Consider the following 21,000-nt stretch of genomic DNA (forward strand, 5'->3'; position numbering starts at 1 on the left):
CATTCTGCTAGGTTACCGTGTAAAAAAGCTCACTTCCAATACTCCTTATCTGGACAGTGCAGCTTTCAAAGGCATCTGTAACTCCTGGACCCAGAGACATGAGGTAGCATAAATAACTCCAACTTCATTGCTCCAAGGTAGAATGAGGAGATTAATGGTGGGGTTTTTTTCTTTAAAGAAACTGGTTCACTACTTTTGAAGGAAAGTAAATTGAAACTTTTCTCCAAAATTAAATAGAAATAATAGCTCCCCCAGCATATGAATTAGGTTGGAAGATAATTGTGTGTCATTTCAAAATGAACTCTGTTAGTCAGGCAAATGAAGTTTGCAAATTATTTCTCTTTTTTGAATAAAGTATTTATTTACCACAGAAAAGCTGGTCAGATGCATAAGGGATTTATAAGACAAGAGGTCTCATTGCCAAAGGTTTAGTAGCGATTAATATGTGTATGACAGTAATTCCTAGATACCCCTATTAAAACTGAGGCCATAGTGTGGTAAACCTTGTCTAGGAGTATAGTGGGAAATATTTCATGACCCAGAGACCTTTCAGTTTAAAGCTCCTTTGCAACAAAAAGCAGAACCAGGGGCTAAAAAGCAAAACAGACAACTAGGGGAGAGGAGCAAGACACAGAGAGAAGGAAATGACTTTTCCACGGTCATGTGGCAGATTAGTATTAGACCCCTACTCTAGTGTCTTACCACCTGTGTTGTCTTTCACAATGAGTTGACCACCTGAGCTAGCCCCAAGGGGTTGCAGAAACAGTATAACTGTGTTAATGTCATTCCACACTTGCTACTTCACCATGCTGCAAAGATGGAGGAGCTCCTTCAGAGCTAGTTTTGGTATTATTATATGGGACTACATTGTGCCATGTTTTTCTACAGAATAAAATCCTCCTGTCTTCATCTAGCTATGTTCTACTTGCAAGTAGAAATGTGTAGTGGACTCAGTCTATTTTTGACATGCTTGCTGGGTGATTTGGGGCGCATCACTTCACTGCCTCGTGTCTCAGTTCCCCAGCTGCAAAACGGGGTGACCTCCATTTATAAAGTACTTGAGATGTATGGATAAAAAGTGTTATGTAAATGCTAGCTGTTAATATTATTAACGAAAGAAGATTAGGTACCCCTCGGAATATCAGTGAAAACATAAGGCCATTACCTTCTTTTCCCCGCCAAAATAAAGAGAAACAATACAGATCAGATCAACAAATATTGTACTTCATTATATAATCAGGCAACTTCATGCACATACAAAATACATCAAATTCATAATGAAAACAGCAGACAATGCCCCCATATATACACAAAGAAGCATTTTAAATAATGTTGCCTGCAATATAAGAACCTCTGTGCTTACCTGACTCAAATACATGTTTGGTATTCTTGTTCTTGTTTCTTAGGCATCATATTCAATTTTAAGCAAGATTTCATACTTCCATAAGTCACTGGTAATGATGAAGGCTTAAAGATCCTCAGACTTGCCCCTGCAAACTAAAAACTTATGAAACAGGAATTCTATATAGGAACCACCTCATTGCCATCTATAATCTGGGAAAATTATATATGCCACTGTGTTATTTCCCTCAGGCTGAAGCTCTGTTAAGCTCATCTCTAAATGATAGGACATTAGTCCTTAGCACAGGACCATTTGACAACATATTCATTACTAGAAGAAATAAAGATTCAACCAGCATTATTCTTGATTATCACTAGATGCTACAGTTCCTTATTAGTGGAGCAAACAATACTTTCTATAACTTTTCAGTTTAGACCTCGACCAGAGGAGATCTGGTATGGCTGCCCAGTTTGTGTTTTTATGGGTCCCAGAGAATTTAAGAGAGTCCTGGCGGCTGTCAGTGGCCAGCAATGCGAATAAGAAACCCTCTTTTAATACTGTAACACAGATCTCTTCCTTTCTGCTGTGAAAGCCACTATACTCTCCCCAACAACCGCAGCCCCTCTGGATATTATTCTTCCCTTTAAAGATCTCAGTGATGTTATGTTTGGTGACTTCTGATGGCAGGGATAATTTGTTTCCTACTAACCCCTGAGATCTCACCTATTATTCTTCATTTCTCTAGATCAAGGGTGTCAAAGATATGGCCTGTGGAGGCCCATTGTCCAGCCCATGGGTCCAGAGTTGATGTGCAGTGGAGTGGCCCCATGCGTAGGACTCAGGACACATGCCGCACGCAGCACATGCTTTAGCCAGCCAGGACTCACGCTGCACGTGGCATCCACCCTGGCCAGTCCAGGACATGTGTTGCACATGGTATCTGCTCTGGCCAGCCGGAGAACCATGCTACATATAGCACCCATCTCAGCTCGTCTGGTCCAAGACATATGCTGCGTGTACACATGCTCCAGCTGGTCTGAGACACTTGCTGCCCACAGCACCCACCCCGCCCAATCCAGGGTAGCTGGTGCATGCAGCCTAGATCCCAGGCTAGCCAGAGGAGGCATGGCACACACATCCTGGACCAGCCCTGCATGGGTGTCACATGATGCAGTCTTGGTCTAGCCAAAACAGGTGCTGTGTGATCTGGACCAGTCAGGGCGGACATTACATGGGCTGGACTGGGCACAGGGGCAGAGGTGGAGGGGCATGGTGAGGGTGGTCTGGTGATCTGGCCCACAAGCCTGGCCCTTTGCCATTCATGTAGCGGATTGACTGGCCTGTGGGGCTAGATGACTTTGACACCCCTGCTCTAGACATTAAGAGTGAAGGTTGGTTCAACATCATGTTAAAATTGCTTGAGATCATTTGTACAACCCCCTCAGAAGACGCCAGTGATGTTGCAAGCACGAGTTACTTGGGGGAATCTAAGAATGCATGATGCCAGTCTGATTTTGGTTACCTCATTGTTTAAACAGAATTAGTAGACAAAAATACCTGCAAGCACATACATTATCTTCCCTTATGCCCTATAGCTCAATGCTAGGATGATTTGTGTAGGCGGAGAATAGATATGTCCTAACTGGAACTAAGCTTCTTTAAACCTAAACTGGCACCGATGGCCAAATTTATCTAGGGATCCTGAATTGGGCACTTGCACCAGATGGAAAAATCCACAACTAAGTGAGTTACAAGATGCTCCTTATTCCCCACAGGGGCTGCTTATGCCTTTTCCATAATGCTGGCAGCTTCTGTTCGTTAAGGGAGCACAACCCAGAGCTCTGACCTCTTGCATTGTGTTGCCATTGGACCAGTGAGACAGACACTCTAGCTATACACAATGCAGATAAGCGTGTCTCCTACTTAAAATAACTAGAAGCTAGAGAGGTTTATCTGTCTCTTTAAATGACATAAGATGATATCCTCCTTTCCCTTCTGCTTCTGTTTGCTGGCAGGTTGCACAGAGTATCTTTTTGAACAGTGGATACCTTCTGCTCTCAGAAAATGATGCTTTTGAAGAGATAAGATCCTAGCCGAGCTCACTCTGCAGCTGGCATTAGACTGATCCCAGGAGCAGGTACCTTCTCTCAGACATAGTGTTTTGTTCATTTCATATACAGAATGATTTAAAGACACTGGAGTGGACAGTAATGATCTCCAGTGGATTGCTAGGTTAATAACAAAACTATACCACTTAGAACGCTAATTCCTATTAATCCCGGACTCTGTTTCCCGCTTAGAAGTCAGCACTGGCCATGAACCATTTTTCCTGCTTGGAACATCCCAGAAGAATATACAACAAAAATGGAGACATGCCAGCAAACTGAAGTGGGTCCAGCTATTCATCAATGCTGGGTAATATTTTGATTGGATCAGCTGGTATGGCAACACAATGGTTTAGTCAATAATCATTAACTTATTACAGCCCATCCCAGCAGATGGAACAGCACCTTGCAGAAATCATGCTCAGCTTGACTATTCCAGCAATATCATTTGTGAATACTTTTTTTTTTTTTAAGACACCTATAGGTTTAGTATATCTTTTTATCCCAACTTCTCAAGTGATTCATGCTTTTATCCCAACTTCTCAAGTGATTCATGCTTCACAGTACCTTATATATTCAAGAAAAATATGGGAATTGCACTTAAAACTTTGTATAACTTTTCAATGTTACTCAGATGCCTGGGTTCTTTCAAACTTTCTCCCCATAGTTTTCCCAGTATTCACAAGTGCAGCTATGAGTTTCTTAGCAATAGCCATGCTGAGAGGAGATCACCTATCAGGTTAGGAATTCCTTGAATCAAATCAAGAAACTAGGGAAATACTACAGAAATGTTATATAGGCACACTGCTTGTGATATTTTTACCTACCATTCTGTTTTATGAGTGCCTGCTACACCAAAACACATGACACTTTCTGCCTTATTCATTCCATCTTTGAATGCTGTCTTTCCAATACAAGTAGCTTACATCTCTGCCTTCTAAACACTTGTGATTTCAGCACATGCAGAATTTATTTACATGCTGAAAGTACACGTATTGTTTATTGGGAGGAGGTAGGTATGCTTCAGTGCATACATGTCTAGAGAAAATATACAACACAACAAGGAAATGACTTCTTTTATCAGAGCAGGGCAGTCCTGTAAACCTGTCAGTTATTGAGCCACTTGTCCAGCATTATGACTGTGACTTATACTCTGGCTAAACCATTATCCTTCCACTTCTTACAGAGTTAGAATGAAGAATGTCATTCCATTTGTGATCTGTGCATGCATTTGACATACACTGAGTTACATGGCAATACTACTTAGCTGTGATAGGAGTACACTGTGCTTTGTAAATGACTGGCAAAGACAAGTACCAATGAGAAGTAAAAGGGAAGGTCCCTTCAGCCTCTTTAGAAATAGCAGTACACCACACTATGAGAACCTGTATCTTTTGAACTGAAGCAGGCCACAGGGGAAAACTAAGGTTTTATGATGTGCTGCTTTTAGAAGCAATCAGAAATTTGTGAAAATGTACGAAACAAAATATCACATTTTTTTTTTTTTGCTTGTCAATGTGCAGCTATTTGAGTTGACTTCAAAATCCCCATAATATGCAACAATATACAGCATAAACATAGTCTGTATGGGAAACTCATTAAAGCACTCAAAAATATGAAGTTATCCTGAAAAGGAAAACTCTGTATGCAATGACCTATTTAGAAACAGCTACTTAAGCAGATTTTTTTAAATGCTTCTGAACAGTCATCATGAATGCAAGCTATAACTTACCATAATACTCTTCTGTTTTCAGTCCTATTATTTCTTTTATATATAAGCCTGTTTCAGTTACCCAAAACCAAGATTTATTTCCCCTTATCCCTTAGGTCCAAATAAAAATTCTCCGAGAAACAGTGAATAGATTTTGTCCATCAAGAGTCAGCAGTGTTCCTGGGGAGGCGGTAATGGTCTGACCTGCGTGCTTTCTTCTCCTGGGGGTTGGCATACTTCCACTTGGATGGGGACATTTTTAGCTTTTTTCTCTTCTTATCGGTGCACCACACCTTTTCACAATACTCCTCAACCCTCTGGAAGTTACTGTAGCCTATTAGCTGCAGAAACTCTTTGTACCATGGCTTTGATGCTTGAGGGATGCTGCTGTGCACTGGGCATGGCATTTTATGAGTGACATCTTCCTCATAGTCTTTGCTGAACATCTCATCTACACGTTCTTCCTCCACCACCTCCAGGGTGATTTTTCTGATCGTATGAACAATGCTGTGTTCCACTGTCTGACAGAAATATGTTCCTGCATCCATCCTGTACAGTTTTAGGAACAAGAGGCCAAGGTCCATTTTCACTATTCTGTCATCTGTCTTTACCTGAGAAATGAACAAATAGTGCTCTGTTTTATTAATGCAGTTGTGGTGCAAATACAAAAATGCAACAGTGCACTAAAAAGACCAGGGAAACACCATTCATCAAATGCATCCTAGAGACTTAGCCACAAATGCAGAGGTGTGTGCGTGCTCTAACTTAGTTTGTGAGCAACTACACGATTTAACTTAGAGGAGCAGATTGACTCTTGAGAGGATCAGGTTCAGGTCATAGATTGCAAGTCTAGGACTTGAGAGCCCTGCCCTCTGCCAGGGATTTCCTGTGTGAGCATAAGCAAGTGGCTCAGGGCTAAATCTCAAAAAAGGTAGGTGTTTCAGTACAGTTTTTTAAGCTGTCTGCTTCCTAATGGATGCTCAGCCCTGAGTTAAATACCCATATTGCCATGCAGGTCCCCTTGCATGGATTTGGAGAAGCCAGGGGCTGATCTGGGGTGTATGTGAAAGGGGTGCAGCGGTATCATTGCATGGCCCTTCAGTCATTCCATAAATGCTATGAGCTCTGAGGTCACCAGCAGATCAGCCCAGGCTCTGGCTGGAACTAATGTTTTCATGCAGCTTCAAGGCCCAGGAGGTATGTACCACTGCCACCACTTGTCCCCCCTTCCCTCCTGCTTCTGAATTCAGTGGCAAAGGGGAGGAAGGGAGGTCGAATGGCAGCGGTACTCACCACTGGGCTGCAGACCTGTGTGAAAGCAAGGGCTCTGGCCAAAGCCTGTGCCAGTCAGCTGGTAAGTTCAGAGCTTGTGGCAGCAGGACGTGGCAGGACATAGGCTGATATGCCAGGAAGCTCAGAGAGTTCATTTTATATATGGCACTCAGCTGAAGGTGGGTGGCTGTGCCCACTCCTGCCAATCCTGGATCCACCTCTGACAGAAGCTAACAAGCAAGGAAGGGGACTAGATGACCCAGCTGCCTGCTAGTTAGGGCACTCTCCAAGCATGTGGGAGATCTTGTGGTTAGGTTCCTGCTTTCAACCAGGAAGAGTAGTAATTCTGTCAGATGAGTTGCCTAACACATATGCCTCCATACTGTTTCCCCCAACCCTTCTCAAAATATTCTTATACCTTGCTGGCTTTTGCATGAGGCCCAATCCAATACAGTGTTCTCTGAAAATGTCTATTAAATTAGGACTCCACAGGCAAAATGGGTAAAGAATCCTGGTAGGGCTTAGGCACTACCTGGGATCTGAGGAGTTCAGCAATGTCAGGATTTGAGCATGCAAATTTGTTCTTAAGGTTTCAAGGTACCTACACAGTAGGCGACAACTGTGTTAAGGGTTCAATGAGTTCAGTAGTGACTAAAATGCCAGCTTTAGACACCAACCATGTAGTTAAGCCTGGATCTGTAAAATGGAGACTATAATACTGCCCTATATCATAGGGATGCTGTCAGGATAAATATACTCAGAATGATAGGGCATTTATGCTAATGGGGACACTATGAGCACATCAGATAGACAGATAACTTGATCACAGTCTCTGGGTATATACAAAGGAAGAAGATATCCGAGATGAGAGGTCACTTTAACGTAATAGACAAATGACACAACACAATAGATCAAAGTTGAATTTAGACCAATTCAAACTGGAAATAAGGTGGACATTTTTAAACAGTGAAAAAGCTTCCCATTGGAACAGACTCTGCATCACACTGGGTGCATCTACATAAGACATTTAAGGCAAAGATGACTATTTCTACAAAGTACAGTGGGCAAAACCAATGCTAATGCACTAATGTCCATTAGTCTAATGCTCAAAAATATCACTAAAAAAACATTCATGTACATTAATGTGCAGTAGCACTGATTATGGCACATTAAGTTTAGTAACTGTCATTACAGGTACTAAACTTAATGTGCTGTAATTATGGCACATTAATGAACATGCAGATATGCCTACTGAGGCTGTAAATCAAGATTGGCTGCATTTTTAAAAGCATGTGCAAGTTCAACTACGAACTATTTGGCTTCAAGCAGGAATCACTGGGTGAAATTTTCTGGCCTGTTTATCTAATCTGATTCCCTGCATAATTAAAATGGTTCAAATATATATGAACGTATGTTCATGACACCTGCTGACACCAGCTATTTTGCGGGGGGGGGCGGAATTGTTGTTTTCTTTAACCTACAATTTCCCTCATACAACAAACTGATTTAGTAAGAATGATGAAACTCGAACTACATGCAAAGTTACCTCTTCTTTTCTGGAGTCACGGGCTCGCTGTACAAACCAGATCACCTTTGCTTGTAACGTCCTAGGGATACATTCCAGAAGTGTGCTATTATACTCTATTCCATAGACCAGTCGCTCTTCAGTCTTCTCCAGAGCTTCTCCTGTGCAGAAAAATAAGATTTTGTTATCTACCAGTCACCCTCATAGTAATAAATGTTGTCACCCTCATTTAGGGCATCTTTATATTGGACTTTTCAAGGATTCCTTTGACATCCATCACTAAAATGAAATTTGGCTCATATCACTCAATCTAGAGACTGGAACTTAGTGCTCAGTAAAGACCATATTCCATGAAGCCTGGAGCACCCTCAGTAATTAGTGTCTCCAATGGGATGTAAGAGCAAGCTTCACCTCAGCCCTAAGACGGAGCACTAAGATATACATCTTATCAAAATAATACATAACCAACAGTTGACATTTACACCTGTATAACAGGGCTCAGCCCTGGATACTAAGCACTCTGCCCTCAATCCACAAACGATTTGTGCATGTGCTTAATTTTAAGTCTATGAAGCCAATGGGACACCTTCAGACTTAAATCTAAGCATGGAAAAACTACTCAGCTGAATCAGGATCAAAGTGCTCAGTTCTTTACAGGATCAGAGGCTGAAAGGCCTATGAATATCTGCACTTTTTATTTAATGTCCAGAATATGTTCACCTATAGATTACCATAACATGGGCCCAGTATATTATATATATATATGGTAGCATCCAGGTACTACAAAAGTTGCACTTGAAAATAACTAGTTGACACATTCTTGGCCTCCCATATATAGCAAAACTTAGAAAACACAAAGAAGGAACACCTAGAATAATGTTTCTACACTAGAACAGACCAGTGGACTCTATAAAGCCTTAATAAGAATATTTGTTTTACAATAAGTGGAGTGAAGAAGAGGTGTTTGCTTGATACCAGCCTACAATCAGTTTCTGGCCCAGGAACATGGGACTTGAAACTCATCATGATCTCTCTCACTTATATTTGTAAGTGTTAGGTTCCAAATGTAGTTTGCAGCTACATCTACAATGTCACTGTGTGTAAATTTTCAGTGGTGTAATAAGGGCCCATAAATCCCCTGCATGTTTTCCACAGGAGAATTATCCAAGGAACTCACTGGGGAACCTTGATGAGAACAGGTGTTATGATCTGTTTCTGTGTTAGTGAGCAAATTTAACAAGTTCATTGAGTCATAGATTATAAGGCCGGAAGGGACCGCAGAAGATTGTCGGGTCCAGCCCACTGCACCAAGCAGAAAAGATAACTGGGGGTCAGGAAACCCCAGCGAGGTGACCATCCAGTCTCCTCTTGAAGATTTCCAGGGTAGATGATTGCACCACCTCTGGAGGGAGCTTATTCCACAGTCTGGACACCCTGACGGTGAAGAAATTTTCCCTAATGTTGAGCCTGAGTCTATCAGGAGTTTGTGGCCATTACTCGTAGTTTTCTCCTCGGGAGCCCTGGTGAACAGTTGCTCACTGAGCCCTTGATGTAGTCCCCTAGTGTAGCAGTACGCTGCTACTAGGTCCCCTCTCAGCCTTCTTTTTTTCAGGCTGGGGAGTCCCAGGCCCCTCAGCCTTTCCTCGTATGGCTTGCCTTTTAAGACTCTGATCATATGACTGGCTCTTCTTTGAACTCTCTCAAGCTTGTCCACGTCCTTGTTAAAGTGTGGTGCCCAGAACTGGACACAGTACTCCAGCTGTGGTCTCACCATTGCTGAGTAGAGCAGAAGTAGTTTTGCTGGAGATGCACTGATTTATGCGTGTCAGAGTATTATTTGCCCTACTGGCTACAGCATCGCACTGCCGGCTCTTATTTCAACTGTGGTCTATTATTACCCCCAGGTCTCTTTCATTCACAGTGCTAGTCAGTTTGGTGCCCTCCAGCCTGTAGGTGTATTGAGAGTTGCTCATCCCAAGGTGGAGCACTTTACATTTCTTAACGCTGAACTTCATCAAATTCTGATCCGTCCAACTTGGCAGCCTGTCTAGGTTCACCTGTAACTGCAGCCTATCTTCAAGTGTGACCATGCTTCCCCATAAGTTGGTGTTGTCCATAAACACGGCCAGTGAGCTCTTCACCCCCACATCCAAATTGTTAATAAAGATACTGAAAAGTACTGGACCGAGCACCGACCCCAGTGGGACACTGCTGTCTACTTCTCGCCAGGATGACACAGATTTGTTCACTACGACTCTTTAGATCCTATCTTGCAGCCAGTTTCTCACCCATCTGAGTGTCTTGGAGTTAAGCCCACAATCCTCCAATTTTCTCCTGAGGATTTTGTGGGATACTAGATCAAAGGCCTTTTGGACGTCAAGTATTACCTTTTGATATATTTTCTTTCCAAACTATAATCATTCCTTCATAAAACTGCAATTTCAGCAAAAAATTATCTGGCTCAACATCTTTCAGAGGAAAAAAAAACCGCATGTTTTTTGATTCTCTCTCTCCAAATTTATTGGATCAGATGCTATAAAATGCAAAGCATCTCCCAGCAACTTTTATCTATCTATATTTTTATATTATACTCGGTGCCAGTGATTGAAATCAATAGAAACTAAGGTCATTTAGCACTTTGAAGGGTTTGGACCATAGTTTAGGAGAACACTAATCATCTGTATAACTCAATCCTTTCTTAACATGACCCTATAAGGCTAAATAAGACTATAATGGGACTTAAGTATTAAACTACATTTAAAATATAGCACATAGTCTTGAATAGGGATGTATTCCTGCTTAGGTAGTTAGTCAATTGGGCCCAGATCCACAAAGGGATTTAAATACAGTGATGTTCAGTGCCACCAGAACTTACTTTTAGATGCCACAGAATGGGATCACTACTCCCAGCAAGTTGAATGAGGAGATGCCTAAGTTGGCCATTAGGAAATGCTGAATAGAGGTTTATTTCTTATATCCTGTCTTTTCTTTTTCAGATTTAAGTGCTTACCTCAGGGTACACTTAGGCACCTATTTGAGACTCAGATTCAAAGTCTGAAAAAGCATCCAGAAATTAGGTGCCAAAGCAATTCCTTGTCTATGGGTCATTAGCTCCATCTTTTCTTTAAAACATATCCAGAGGAAAAGGTAGCAGTGCCCATCTTTTATATGATAGCATTTAAGTAGAAGAATTCAGAGAGGAAATAGGTGCCCAGGTTCAATGCCCTCCTCAGCATGAAAGGATTCAAACCATTTCATCCATCTCCACTAAATAAATAAGCCCTATTCACCAGGCTATTGTCAAGGCCATGCCATTGAAGCTGGGATGATGTATAGAGAGGAATACGAGATTTACAGGGACAGAGAAGAAGAAGAATTAAGAGGGAGCATGAAGACAGCTGTGGTTTAGGAATGAGAGTGATGCCCTGCATGGGAGGAGTCATGGTTTCAGTTCCTGCTCCAAATACTGTTTATGTACTTTATCCAATTTAATCCAAAATGCCCAAGCAGTGCCTGGATCAGGGAGTGGAATCCAGGATTCCCTTGTCCAAGGCAGTGCCTTCATCAGTGACTGCAAAGTCACGTGCCCCATTATCCTCTCTTTAGGTCCGTGAATCTTGTATTCCATTCTGCGAAGTGGGCCAGCTCTGCCACAAGCCTAGCTTGCAGTCTAGAGCCTAGACAACTCTCCTGGGAGGCCAAAGATATAATTTTGAATCCTCTCAGGTTTTCAGGATGAGACGGGCCTAGAACCTGCCCCCTCCCCTATACTGGGTCACCATCACCATCTATCCTATCACTTCCTGGGCCACCACCCTATCTATTAAACTATCACATAAAAGACAGGTGCTACCACTACTGCCATCATTTTGAAAATGGCTGTTGCTGCTGAGTTTTGTGTCAAACTTGGTGTTGTAACTGGGCTCAGAACATGCCTATCAGGTCTGGCTCTGCAGGGGATTTAAACTCAGGGGTATTTAGTTTGTGAATCCTCAAAGACTTTCAGTAAGAGAGATGCTCAGCCATATAGTTGTGCCTGTCAGCCCATGCACTAGCAGAACATTAGGTGAACAACAGCCTTTCAGCCACGTAAGTGGCTAGGCAGGGGTTTCGTGGATCATTCACTCAGCCTTTGGTGTCAGGATCTTGTCTAAGTTTCACCTAGGCACCTAAGTCCTTTTTTTTTGTGTGGATCTGACCCTTTGTTCTGAGACTGTTATTAATTATACCAGTGTAAAACAGGAGTAACTACTGTGAAACCGGGAGAGATACACCAGTGTAAATCTAGTGAAACTGGGCTCAGAATCCAGCTCATGCTGTCCCCCCATGGTGAAGCGGTACTCTTTGCTCTAGGCATTCACTATCATCTTGCTGTAGTGTGTGTGGATTACCAATGAATTGCTGGCCAAAGCACTGCTGAGCTGCATTTCCATGTCGAACATCTTGTCTGCGGAAACGTCTGGGGAGAAAAAATGGAACTGTTTTAAGAAACGTATTCAGCTGTCAACCTTATGCCAAAGCTCCATGCATTAAAAATGCAGGGAACTAAATCTTGATCCCAAATCCTTGGCTAGCACTATTATGAGTAATGTGGAGAAAATTCATATGCTGTACTTTCCCACCCTTTTACTCAACCTGGAGGTAATGGAGAACTTGTGAATGCCTTAAGCACTGCAATGTCTGAAGGAAGAGACAGTCAGTAGTAGTCAGATCAGTCTGAGGGAAAGTTCCAAGTGTGGAGATGTGAATACACACACACGCACGCACGCACGCTCAACAGGCTCAGGGCCATATGCCCTGGCCACGTCCAGACAAGTTCAGCTGTGCAGTACGTGGAGCCGCAGACACGTCTGCAGTGCCACATATTGCACAGTCAGCTGTTCTCCATGTTGCAAGGTAGCGGGGCAAGGGGAGGAAGCTTGACCCCAGGAGATCCAAAGCCTGGCTGGTCAAAGCCACTGTCCAGCTGCTGGCCAGGCTCTAAGCAGCAGGATTGTGGCTGCTATAGCCCAGGAGGCCTCCAGGACCCCAGGTAAGGCTCCTGGGGCCAACCCAGTGCTGGCCCCAGCCTCCCCTACCCCACCCCACCCAGGGTAACCTGTTGCACATCAGAGGGCATGTGGCATACGTGTTCCCTGGGGACAAGTAGCAGCAGCAGCTGCGCCCCTGCTTCTTGTCCATGGGGCAACAAACTTCCACACTTGTGTGGATGTGTGATTGAAGCTCCCTGGTGGTCAGACTTGCCTGCCCTCACTCCCCAGTTCTCTCACTTCTCTCTCTCGCCTGGCATCACTTGATCTTAAGATATTTAACTGAGAAGGTTGCCTCCAGAGGCTGGAATAGCCTCTTCCTTGGTGCCTTCCTTCTCTGCACAGTCCTTGGGGCACCTCTGCCCCAAACCGTAAGGGATGTTTTTCCCTTTTAAGATGTCTCTTATTGTGTCTTAAGGGCTATAACCATGGTCCTCTTTCCAAAACCATGTCCAGGCGTTGCGGGTATCTCTGTTGTAACTTAGAAGCAGTGGGCCTCTCAGGCTCCCAAACTCTTCTCTAGGCTTCAGCCTTCCCTGCTTTGGCCCTTTCCCTGTGGCTGAGCCCCCTCAGCTCTGGGCTTCTGGGATCCCTGGCCTTGCCAAGGTGGCTCTTGCATTCTATGCCAGCTTCTCTGCGGTCACCAACTCAGGCAAGGCTGCTCAGGCTCTGCACTACCCTGTGGTCCCTGACCCTTAAAGCACTTTATGCTGGGTGTCCCCCTCAGGCACCCATGTGGCCTTAACACCTACCCCATATCCACAACCAGGTCCCCTAGTGTTTAAACCTAAATGCAGAAAAAAAAACTGGAAAGCAAAGTATTAGCCCTCCAGTTGCAACTTGTCCTAAAACCCCTCAGGGCCACAGTTGCCACCTTCCTCCTATAAGGATCTGACTTGATCTCCAGCTCATAGGGCATCTCCTTTTCCCTGACAGCCAGCTCTGCCTTCAGCTCCTTCTCCTGCAGCCTCCAAGCATAGATTGCCAGCCCAGCCCAGAGGCTGGGTTTATATACAGCCAAGCTTTGCCCCTTCTGATCAACTGATTGCTGCCTTTGAAAAGGGACCCATGGATTTCTGTTCAGCCTAACACGCTGCTTGATCTCCCCTGCCCTGCAGTCCTCTCTGGTTACTTAGCAGTCCCAAGTCTCAAAGCTGGGGTCCCTGCTCCTGATGGCTTTTTTCCTGGTTGCTTATTCAAAATGAAGCTGGCTCCAATTCAGCTATCTCTTGCTGAATTTCTTTTAGCCTGCTGCTTTCTCCTCTTAAAGTAACAGGATCCCCTGGTTCCATGTTACATGAAGCCTGATGCTCTGGATGACTGAACTACATTCAGTATCACTTCAGATGAAAAAGTTAAAGGTTGCTTTAAGTTTTCTTTCTGTTCCCTCAAAGGCTAGCATCCTTAGTCAGAAGTTAGAGTGATGAGAAGGTCCCACAGAGGTTGAGATATAAGCTGGTATAGTTCATTCCCAGCAACATCTGAAGACTCCCGTATGTGGGTATTCCAATAGACTCAGGGAGCTGGTAGGCACAGTCCCCTGGGAGGCAAATATAAGGGGAAAAGCAGTGTAGGGGAAAACTGGTTGAACCTTAAAGGGTACATCTATATGCGATGTTAAATGAGCAATAGACATTGAACACGAGATGCTAAATACACAGTAGACATTTAGCCATGCTAATGTCCAGTAGAATTAGTCTACTGCGAATTAGCATAACTAAAAGACCATGTACCAGTGCTACTGTGCAGTAGTGGCAGTTAGGGATGTGTGAAGCTTTGGTCACTTATTTGATTTGGAGGAGATTTGGCTTGATTCGGCGACTAAATCTCTGAATCTGAATTGAATCAACAGACCCTTTAATTTCTCCAAATTGAATCAGAAGCCTTCAATTCTATTTGGAGAGATTCAGAGAGTTTCAATGATTCAGAGATAGATACAGCTTTATATGTTTTTTCTACGAACCTCAAGGTACCAGGCAGCTTGTGAACGCTGAGATGGCGGGGTGGGTGGAGCATCCCACAGGAGTGCGGGGGGTTCCCAGAAAGCTCAGCAGCAGACAATTGCCTCCTGGGTCTGGGGGGCACCTGGGGTCCCCCCACAGCTGACTGCCGAGCTCGGAGGACATGGGGGGAGGGGGTCCCCTGCACACTTGGCAGTGGACCCAGAAGAAGACTGGAAGTACTTCACAGAGCACGGTCCCACGTGCTACCGTGGATGCTCCACCTGCCCCACCATCTCAGCATTCACAAGCTGAGCCTGGTACACATATAAACCCGTGTCTATGGCCAAATCGCTGATTCTCTGAATCAGAATTGAATCTTTGGATTTGGCCAAATTGAATCAGGACAGTAATCTGAATCAGCAAATCAAATCACTGTCCCCCAAATGGGGCTGAATCCAAATTGGGTACAGCCTACTTCGCACACTCCTGGTGTCGATTACTGTGCATCGAGTTAATACCTGTTATTACTGGTACTAAACTTAATGCGCAGTAACAATGGTTCATTAATGCATGTGTAGACATGCCCAAAGAGACCATAAAAAGAGCAGACTATCTTGATAGGAAGGATGGACAGGAAGAGCAGTAAGAATGGTCTGGCTAAATATAGCGAGTTCTTCAATGAGTTGAAACTCAAAAACAAATCTTACAAAGAGTGGATATTTGGCAATAGTGCTACGGGATAAGTAAAGGAGTGCAGCATCTGCCAAAACAGGGGCAGAAGAAGTTAGCAGTCTTAAACTGGAAAAAAGGAAACTTACATTGGATATTAGGAAGAAATTTTTAAATATGAGAGTGGTTAAGAACAGGAACAGATTACCTAGAGAGGTTGTAAAATGTCCTTGGAAGTTTCTAAGAGCAGGCTAGACAGACACTTGGCTTGAATGGTTTAGACAGAGATATTCCTGCCTGGATGACCTTCTGGCCCTCCTTTTCACTATATATTAATGAACCAGCTTTGCAGAAAAAGCTCCTCCAAGTCTTTCACAGTTTATAATGTGTATATGAGGATTTTTATTATTATTATTATGATGATTAGTAGTAGAATTAGTAGTAGTAGTAATAGTTAAACTAAAACTCCACTCATCTGAACATTTCAAAGGATAGAACCCTCCTGTGTGTTGGGCATTATCACTTTTATTTGTCAGACCAAGGAAACTGAGGTACAGCAAAAACAACAGTGAGCCAAACATATGCTGAATCAATGGCAGAACTGCGACTACAATCCAGGAGTCCAAGCAGTGAACTCCAGGGCTATGTCCAGATGTGCAGGGACATGTGCTTGAAGTGGCACAAATAGTAGCAGCACAAATTTGTGCCACAGTGTTCACTCCTGCACATGCACTTTGGTGAGGGACAAATTGTCCTGCTTTAGGCCAACTGCCCTTTCTCTGCTTCTCCTGCTCTTGGTGTGATGAAGCAAACTGGGGGCACAAATGAAATAGTAGAGATGCTCTGGCCAGCAGCCAGAGCTTCTCTCTGGAAAATGGAGTTTCCATTTGTTCTGGCACACGCTACAATAGCATGCACCGCACTGTTTTTTTTTGCTGCCAGAAAATCCTGGCAGCATATTTTGCCCCCATGCTGCAAATTTGCAGTGTGGGGCACATGTTAACATTCCAGGTGTGTGGTTTGTTATTCCACAAAGAGGTTTTCAGTGCCACAAGCTACATGTGCCTTCATATCTAGACTTGGCCAGAGAGTCCAACCTTCTTGCTTTTTGAGGAGACAGTTTTTAAAAAGAAAACAATATAAAATGCAAATACAGTTCTAGACTGAATGCAAAGTAGCATACGGCTTTTATTGTGGACATTCTACTCTCTGGCCAGTATGATAAACAAGATTAAGCTAAGCACTATGAAAAAAGAAAGCACCTGTTTGGAAGCTTAGCTCACTGCCTTGTCAGATACAGTATTTTTAGTGGTATGAAACTTACACTTATGACTCTGGATAACATTTCTGTTTTTGGATAGAGATTTATTCAACTATGACTTTTACACAGGCAAGTCTGAATGCCTGATTAAAAGGAAAAAGTGTGGCAAACCTCCTAAAGCACAGAATTAATGTACTTATGTGTGCACGGTACATGCAGCCTATGATAGAAATTAAGAAAGCCTAATGATGTTGTTGTACTACTTTATATTATTTGAATAATGATGAAGTTAATCCTTCCCCCTACTTGGACATAGAGGACCACGTCTTCATTTGGTGTAATAGCTCCACTGATTCAGTAGAACCACGCTGACTGACATCAGCTGAAGGTCCTTGCCCAATATTCTTGTTATTGCATTTGAAAAGTGGGAAGGCCTCACAGCAGGTAGTTTTATGATAATGGAATCTGTCATTCACTCCTGTCAATCAGACTGGTGCATTTTACCAGAGCAAGTCTTGAAATAAGTATGAAGTATATGACTACACAGTCAAATGGGTCACTAGTTGGCTGGAGGTCAGCACCCAAAGAGTGGTGGTGGATGGGTCATTTTCAGCCTGGAGGGATGTGGGCAGTGGGGTTCCCCGGGGCTCAGTGCTCCGGCCTGCACTGTTCAACATCTTCATCAATGATTTGGACGAGGGGGTAAAAAGCACCCTGTTCAAATTTGCTGATGACACTAAGATGTGGAGGGATGTGGGCATGCTAGACTGGAGGAATAGGCTGCAATCAGACCTAGACAGGTTACAGGGGTGGGTGGATCAGAACAGGATGGGTTTAAACACTGACAAGTGCAAGGTGATGCACCTGAGAAGGAAGAACCAGCACCATACCTACAGGCTGAGGAACTCCCTTCTCATCAGTGCAGAGGCAGAAAAGGATCTTGGAGTCATCATTGATGCGAAGATGAACATGGGCTGGCAGTGTGGGGACGCGGTCAGGAAGGCCAACCGCACTTTGTCATGCATCCACAGATGCATCATGAGCGGGTCCAAGGAGGTGATCCTCCCCCTCCATGTGGCACTGGTCAGGCTGCAGTTGGAGTACTGCGTCCAGTTCTGGGCGCCGCACTTCAGGAGGGATGTGGACAACATGGAGAGGGTCCAGAGAAGGCCTCTTGCATGATCAGGGGGCAGCAGGGCAGGTCCTACGAGGAGAGGCTACGGGACCTGAACCTGTTCAGCCTCCACAAGACAAGGCTGGGGGGGGATCTAGTGGCCGTTTACAAACTAGTCAGGGGGGATCAGCAGGCATTGGGGGAGTCCCTGTTCCCCCGAGCACTGCCAGGAGTGACTAGAAATAACGGTCACAAGCTGGCAGAGGGTAGATTCAGACTAGATATCAGGAGGCGCTACTTCACGGTCAGGGCGGCTAGGGTCTGGAACCAACTTCCAAGAGAAGTGGTGCAGGCTCCTACCCTGGGGGTATTTAAGAGGAGGCTAGATGAACACCTTGCTGAGGTCGTTTGACCCCAGTACTCTTTCCTGCCATGGCAGGGGGTCAGACTAGATGATCTACTCAGGTCCCTTCCAACCCTACAAACTATGAAACTATATAGGGGGAAAATTGGACTCCAGACTCTTGTTTCAGGTTGCTTGTGGGCTCAGGAAGACATCTAGCATTAAGTATTTTGAATTTCCATTCTTAGCCTGTCTTTAGTCGTGACAGCTAAAATTTTGCACTATTTATTAAATGACAGCCAACCTTCCTGCACAGCAGGGGTCTATTTCATCCTGTCCTGATGATGGTTATGACTTGCACAAAAATACGTGGCATCTACACTTCTTGATATCCACTGTAAAATGGCTGGGAACAAAGCTGCCACTAGCAGGGCACAGGCTGGGAGAAAGTAGGAGCATCTACATGAGGCATTTGCCTAATTAGCTCCCCAGTAAACATCTCAGCATCTACACGTGTGGTACTATTAGGACAGAGTAAACAAATAAACTCCACCACAGGTTACTAGTGTTATCCTACAGCAGAGTTTTTTAGTTCACAGCAACCCACATGTAGACACTGATGGGGTTGGCTGGGGAAGAAGGGTGCTTCAGTAAGGGGGTTGCCTGCCAGCCAGCATTGCACTGAAGCACCCTCATGCCCCAGCCAGCTCCCCTGCAGCACACTGAGCCAGGCTGGAGCAGCCCCAGCCTAGCAGGCTGACCCCTGCCAGCCGGGACAACCTGGCTCAACGTGGTGCCAGGGAGCAATAAAGGCCAGCATGAACTGCATTGGAGTTTACTGCTGAGAACTGTTTTCATGTGGAGATGTGCCTAGTGAATATTTTATGGGATTAGGGTTCTCTAGTTCTAGGTGCGGTGCACAAAATGTTTCAGACGTTCACCTGGAATGCAGACATATCCGTTTCACAAGCCTTGTCTTGAGTGAACCTGAACTTAACAGAGATACAGTGATCTTTCATCCTCGTTCATACTGAACAATGCATTGCCTAGCAAGTTATAATCCTGCAGGATTTCTTCTATTTGTAAGTCTCATTCAAGAGGTGAAATCATTTATTTGGTGGCATTTTGCTGTTCTGAGTGACAGCAGAGGTAACTCGGAACTGTGAAAAACTCTCTCTATATTGATCACATTTAAAAATAGAAAGCAACTGCCTCCATTAACATGCTTTTCTTTTCTTGGGTGAAAACGGCATTTTGGAAGATTATTCTATGACCATAATATTTTGAACTTGGTCTTTTTTTTCCCCCTTGCTGGGTCTTGTATAGATTCCATGGATTGTAAACTATCAATTTGGTAGGCAACATAGTAGATAACATCCTGTAAGGAACCCAATCTTAGATGGGTTAGAGAATGGATGAGATGCCCTAGCAGTAGAACATTTGTAATCTCTGATTTCAAAGGCTTGGATGCTTAGTCAGTCTGAAATTCTGCTTTTAGTAAGTATGAGCCAGCACACAAGACATCTTTTTTCAGCCTACTTTAATATCCATTATCAGCAGGGATGCTGGTTTCCCCTGTTTAAAAATTACAAATTCTCTGATTAAAACCCCCAAATCCATGTTTTTCCATGATTAACATGAAATGCCATTATAGATAGATAGATAGATAGATAGTTATCAACTGAACACAGTGTTTTATTGATATATTTACAATTTTAAAGCAGTTTGGAAGCCCACCAGCAACCCACTCAATCACTCTATTAAAATTAAAGCTAAATACCTATTAATTTTGGCATTTGATCTGGGGTTGTTTACCATGAAAAATCAGAGCTCTCCCTTCCCCTTTGCTCACCAGACCTGGGTCCAACTCTGCTACCCCACCCCCACTTTTGGCGCTAAGCAGCCCTGATATTCGGGTAACCTGTCCATGCCATTGCCCCTCACATACAAGCCACAGCCCTGTGGTCCCACTGGTGCCCCTCACTCCTGACGTGCTGCCCCCCCACCCCAACCCCCTGCATGGCCTATGCCCCGTCCCCCGCACCCTTCCTCCCTCCAATAGACTTACCTGGAGGGAGATGAAGGAGGTTCTCTCTACCACTGCCTGGCTACCCTGTGCATGCACACATGCACGTAGTGCCCCCTGCCTTTATCACCCTCCTTCCACTCCCTGCACCCCCAGGCAGCCCCAAGCAGCCCCTGGAACTCAGCTCACCTGCAAGGGGAACACACCATTTCCTGCCATTTCATCCTTTAAAGGGGAAAGTCTGTGATTTTCTTCTTTAAGAGAGAAAAAAATTGTGGTTTTTTCCACTAAAGGAGCAAATGGAAAACTCAGATCCCTGATTATCAGGCATCACCTTAAAGATGCCAAACTCTAAATTTAGGAAATGGTTACATTGACATGGTTATGTGGACAAGTAGGGACATGTCAAAACAAGCATAATTTACATCTGTTTTAATGTATCACAGGTGTTTGCAATTGATTTAACACACAGGCCATTCTTTTATAAAGCACTCAACTAGGAAGTCAAATGTAAGTGCGCTGCAATCTACTTTAGAAACTGAATGATTCTTAGCCAAATGCTTTAAATTAAGCAGAGGCTTAAGTGTTTACCTGAAATGCATGCTTTGCTTAATCAGTTACCACAATCATGAGCGTGGGATTATAACCAAGAGCCTTTT

At 43.9% G+C, this 21,000-nt stretch overlaps 1 protein-coding gene and 1 long non-coding RNA gene across 2 annotated transcripts in view; one reads left to right on the plus strand and one right to left on the minus strand.

The window, feature by feature from the left end:
- The first annotated feature begins 679 nt into the window (after positions 1 to 679).
- LOC109315775 lies at positions 680 to 20,181 on the plus strand. Its single transcript, XR_002102609.1, has 3 exons — positions 680 to 2,138; positions 17,960 to 17,965; positions 20,171 to 20,181. It is a non-coding gene; the product is annotated as an uncharacterized LOC109315775 (long non-coding RNA).
- The window catches only part of SEMA3E (semaphorin 3E), a 206,600-nt gene continuing 189,518 nt past the window's right edge, over positions 3,919 to 21,000 (minus strand). The window contains exons 15-17 of the mRNA XM_019543650.1: positions 12,347 to 12,414; positions 7,977 to 8,116; positions 3,919 to 5,769 (exon numbers count right to left, since the gene is read on the minus strand). Coding sequence (XP_019399195.1) covers positions 5,320 to 5,769; positions 7,977 to 8,116; positions 12,347 to 12,414 — 658 coding nt within the window. The 3' untranslated portion in view covers positions 3,919 to 5,319. The remainder of the gene's footprint in view (positions 5,770 to 7,976; positions 8,117 to 12,346; positions 12,415 to 21,000) is intronic.

Source organism: Crocodylus porosus, unplaced genomic scaffold (genome assembly GCF_001723895.1).
Source record: "Crocodylus porosus isolate Cpor-Errol unplaced genomic scaffold, CroPor_comp1, whole genome shotgun sequence".
Lineage (NCBI taxonomy): Eukaryota > Metazoa > Chordata > Crocodylia > Crocodylidae > Crocodylus > Crocodylus porosus.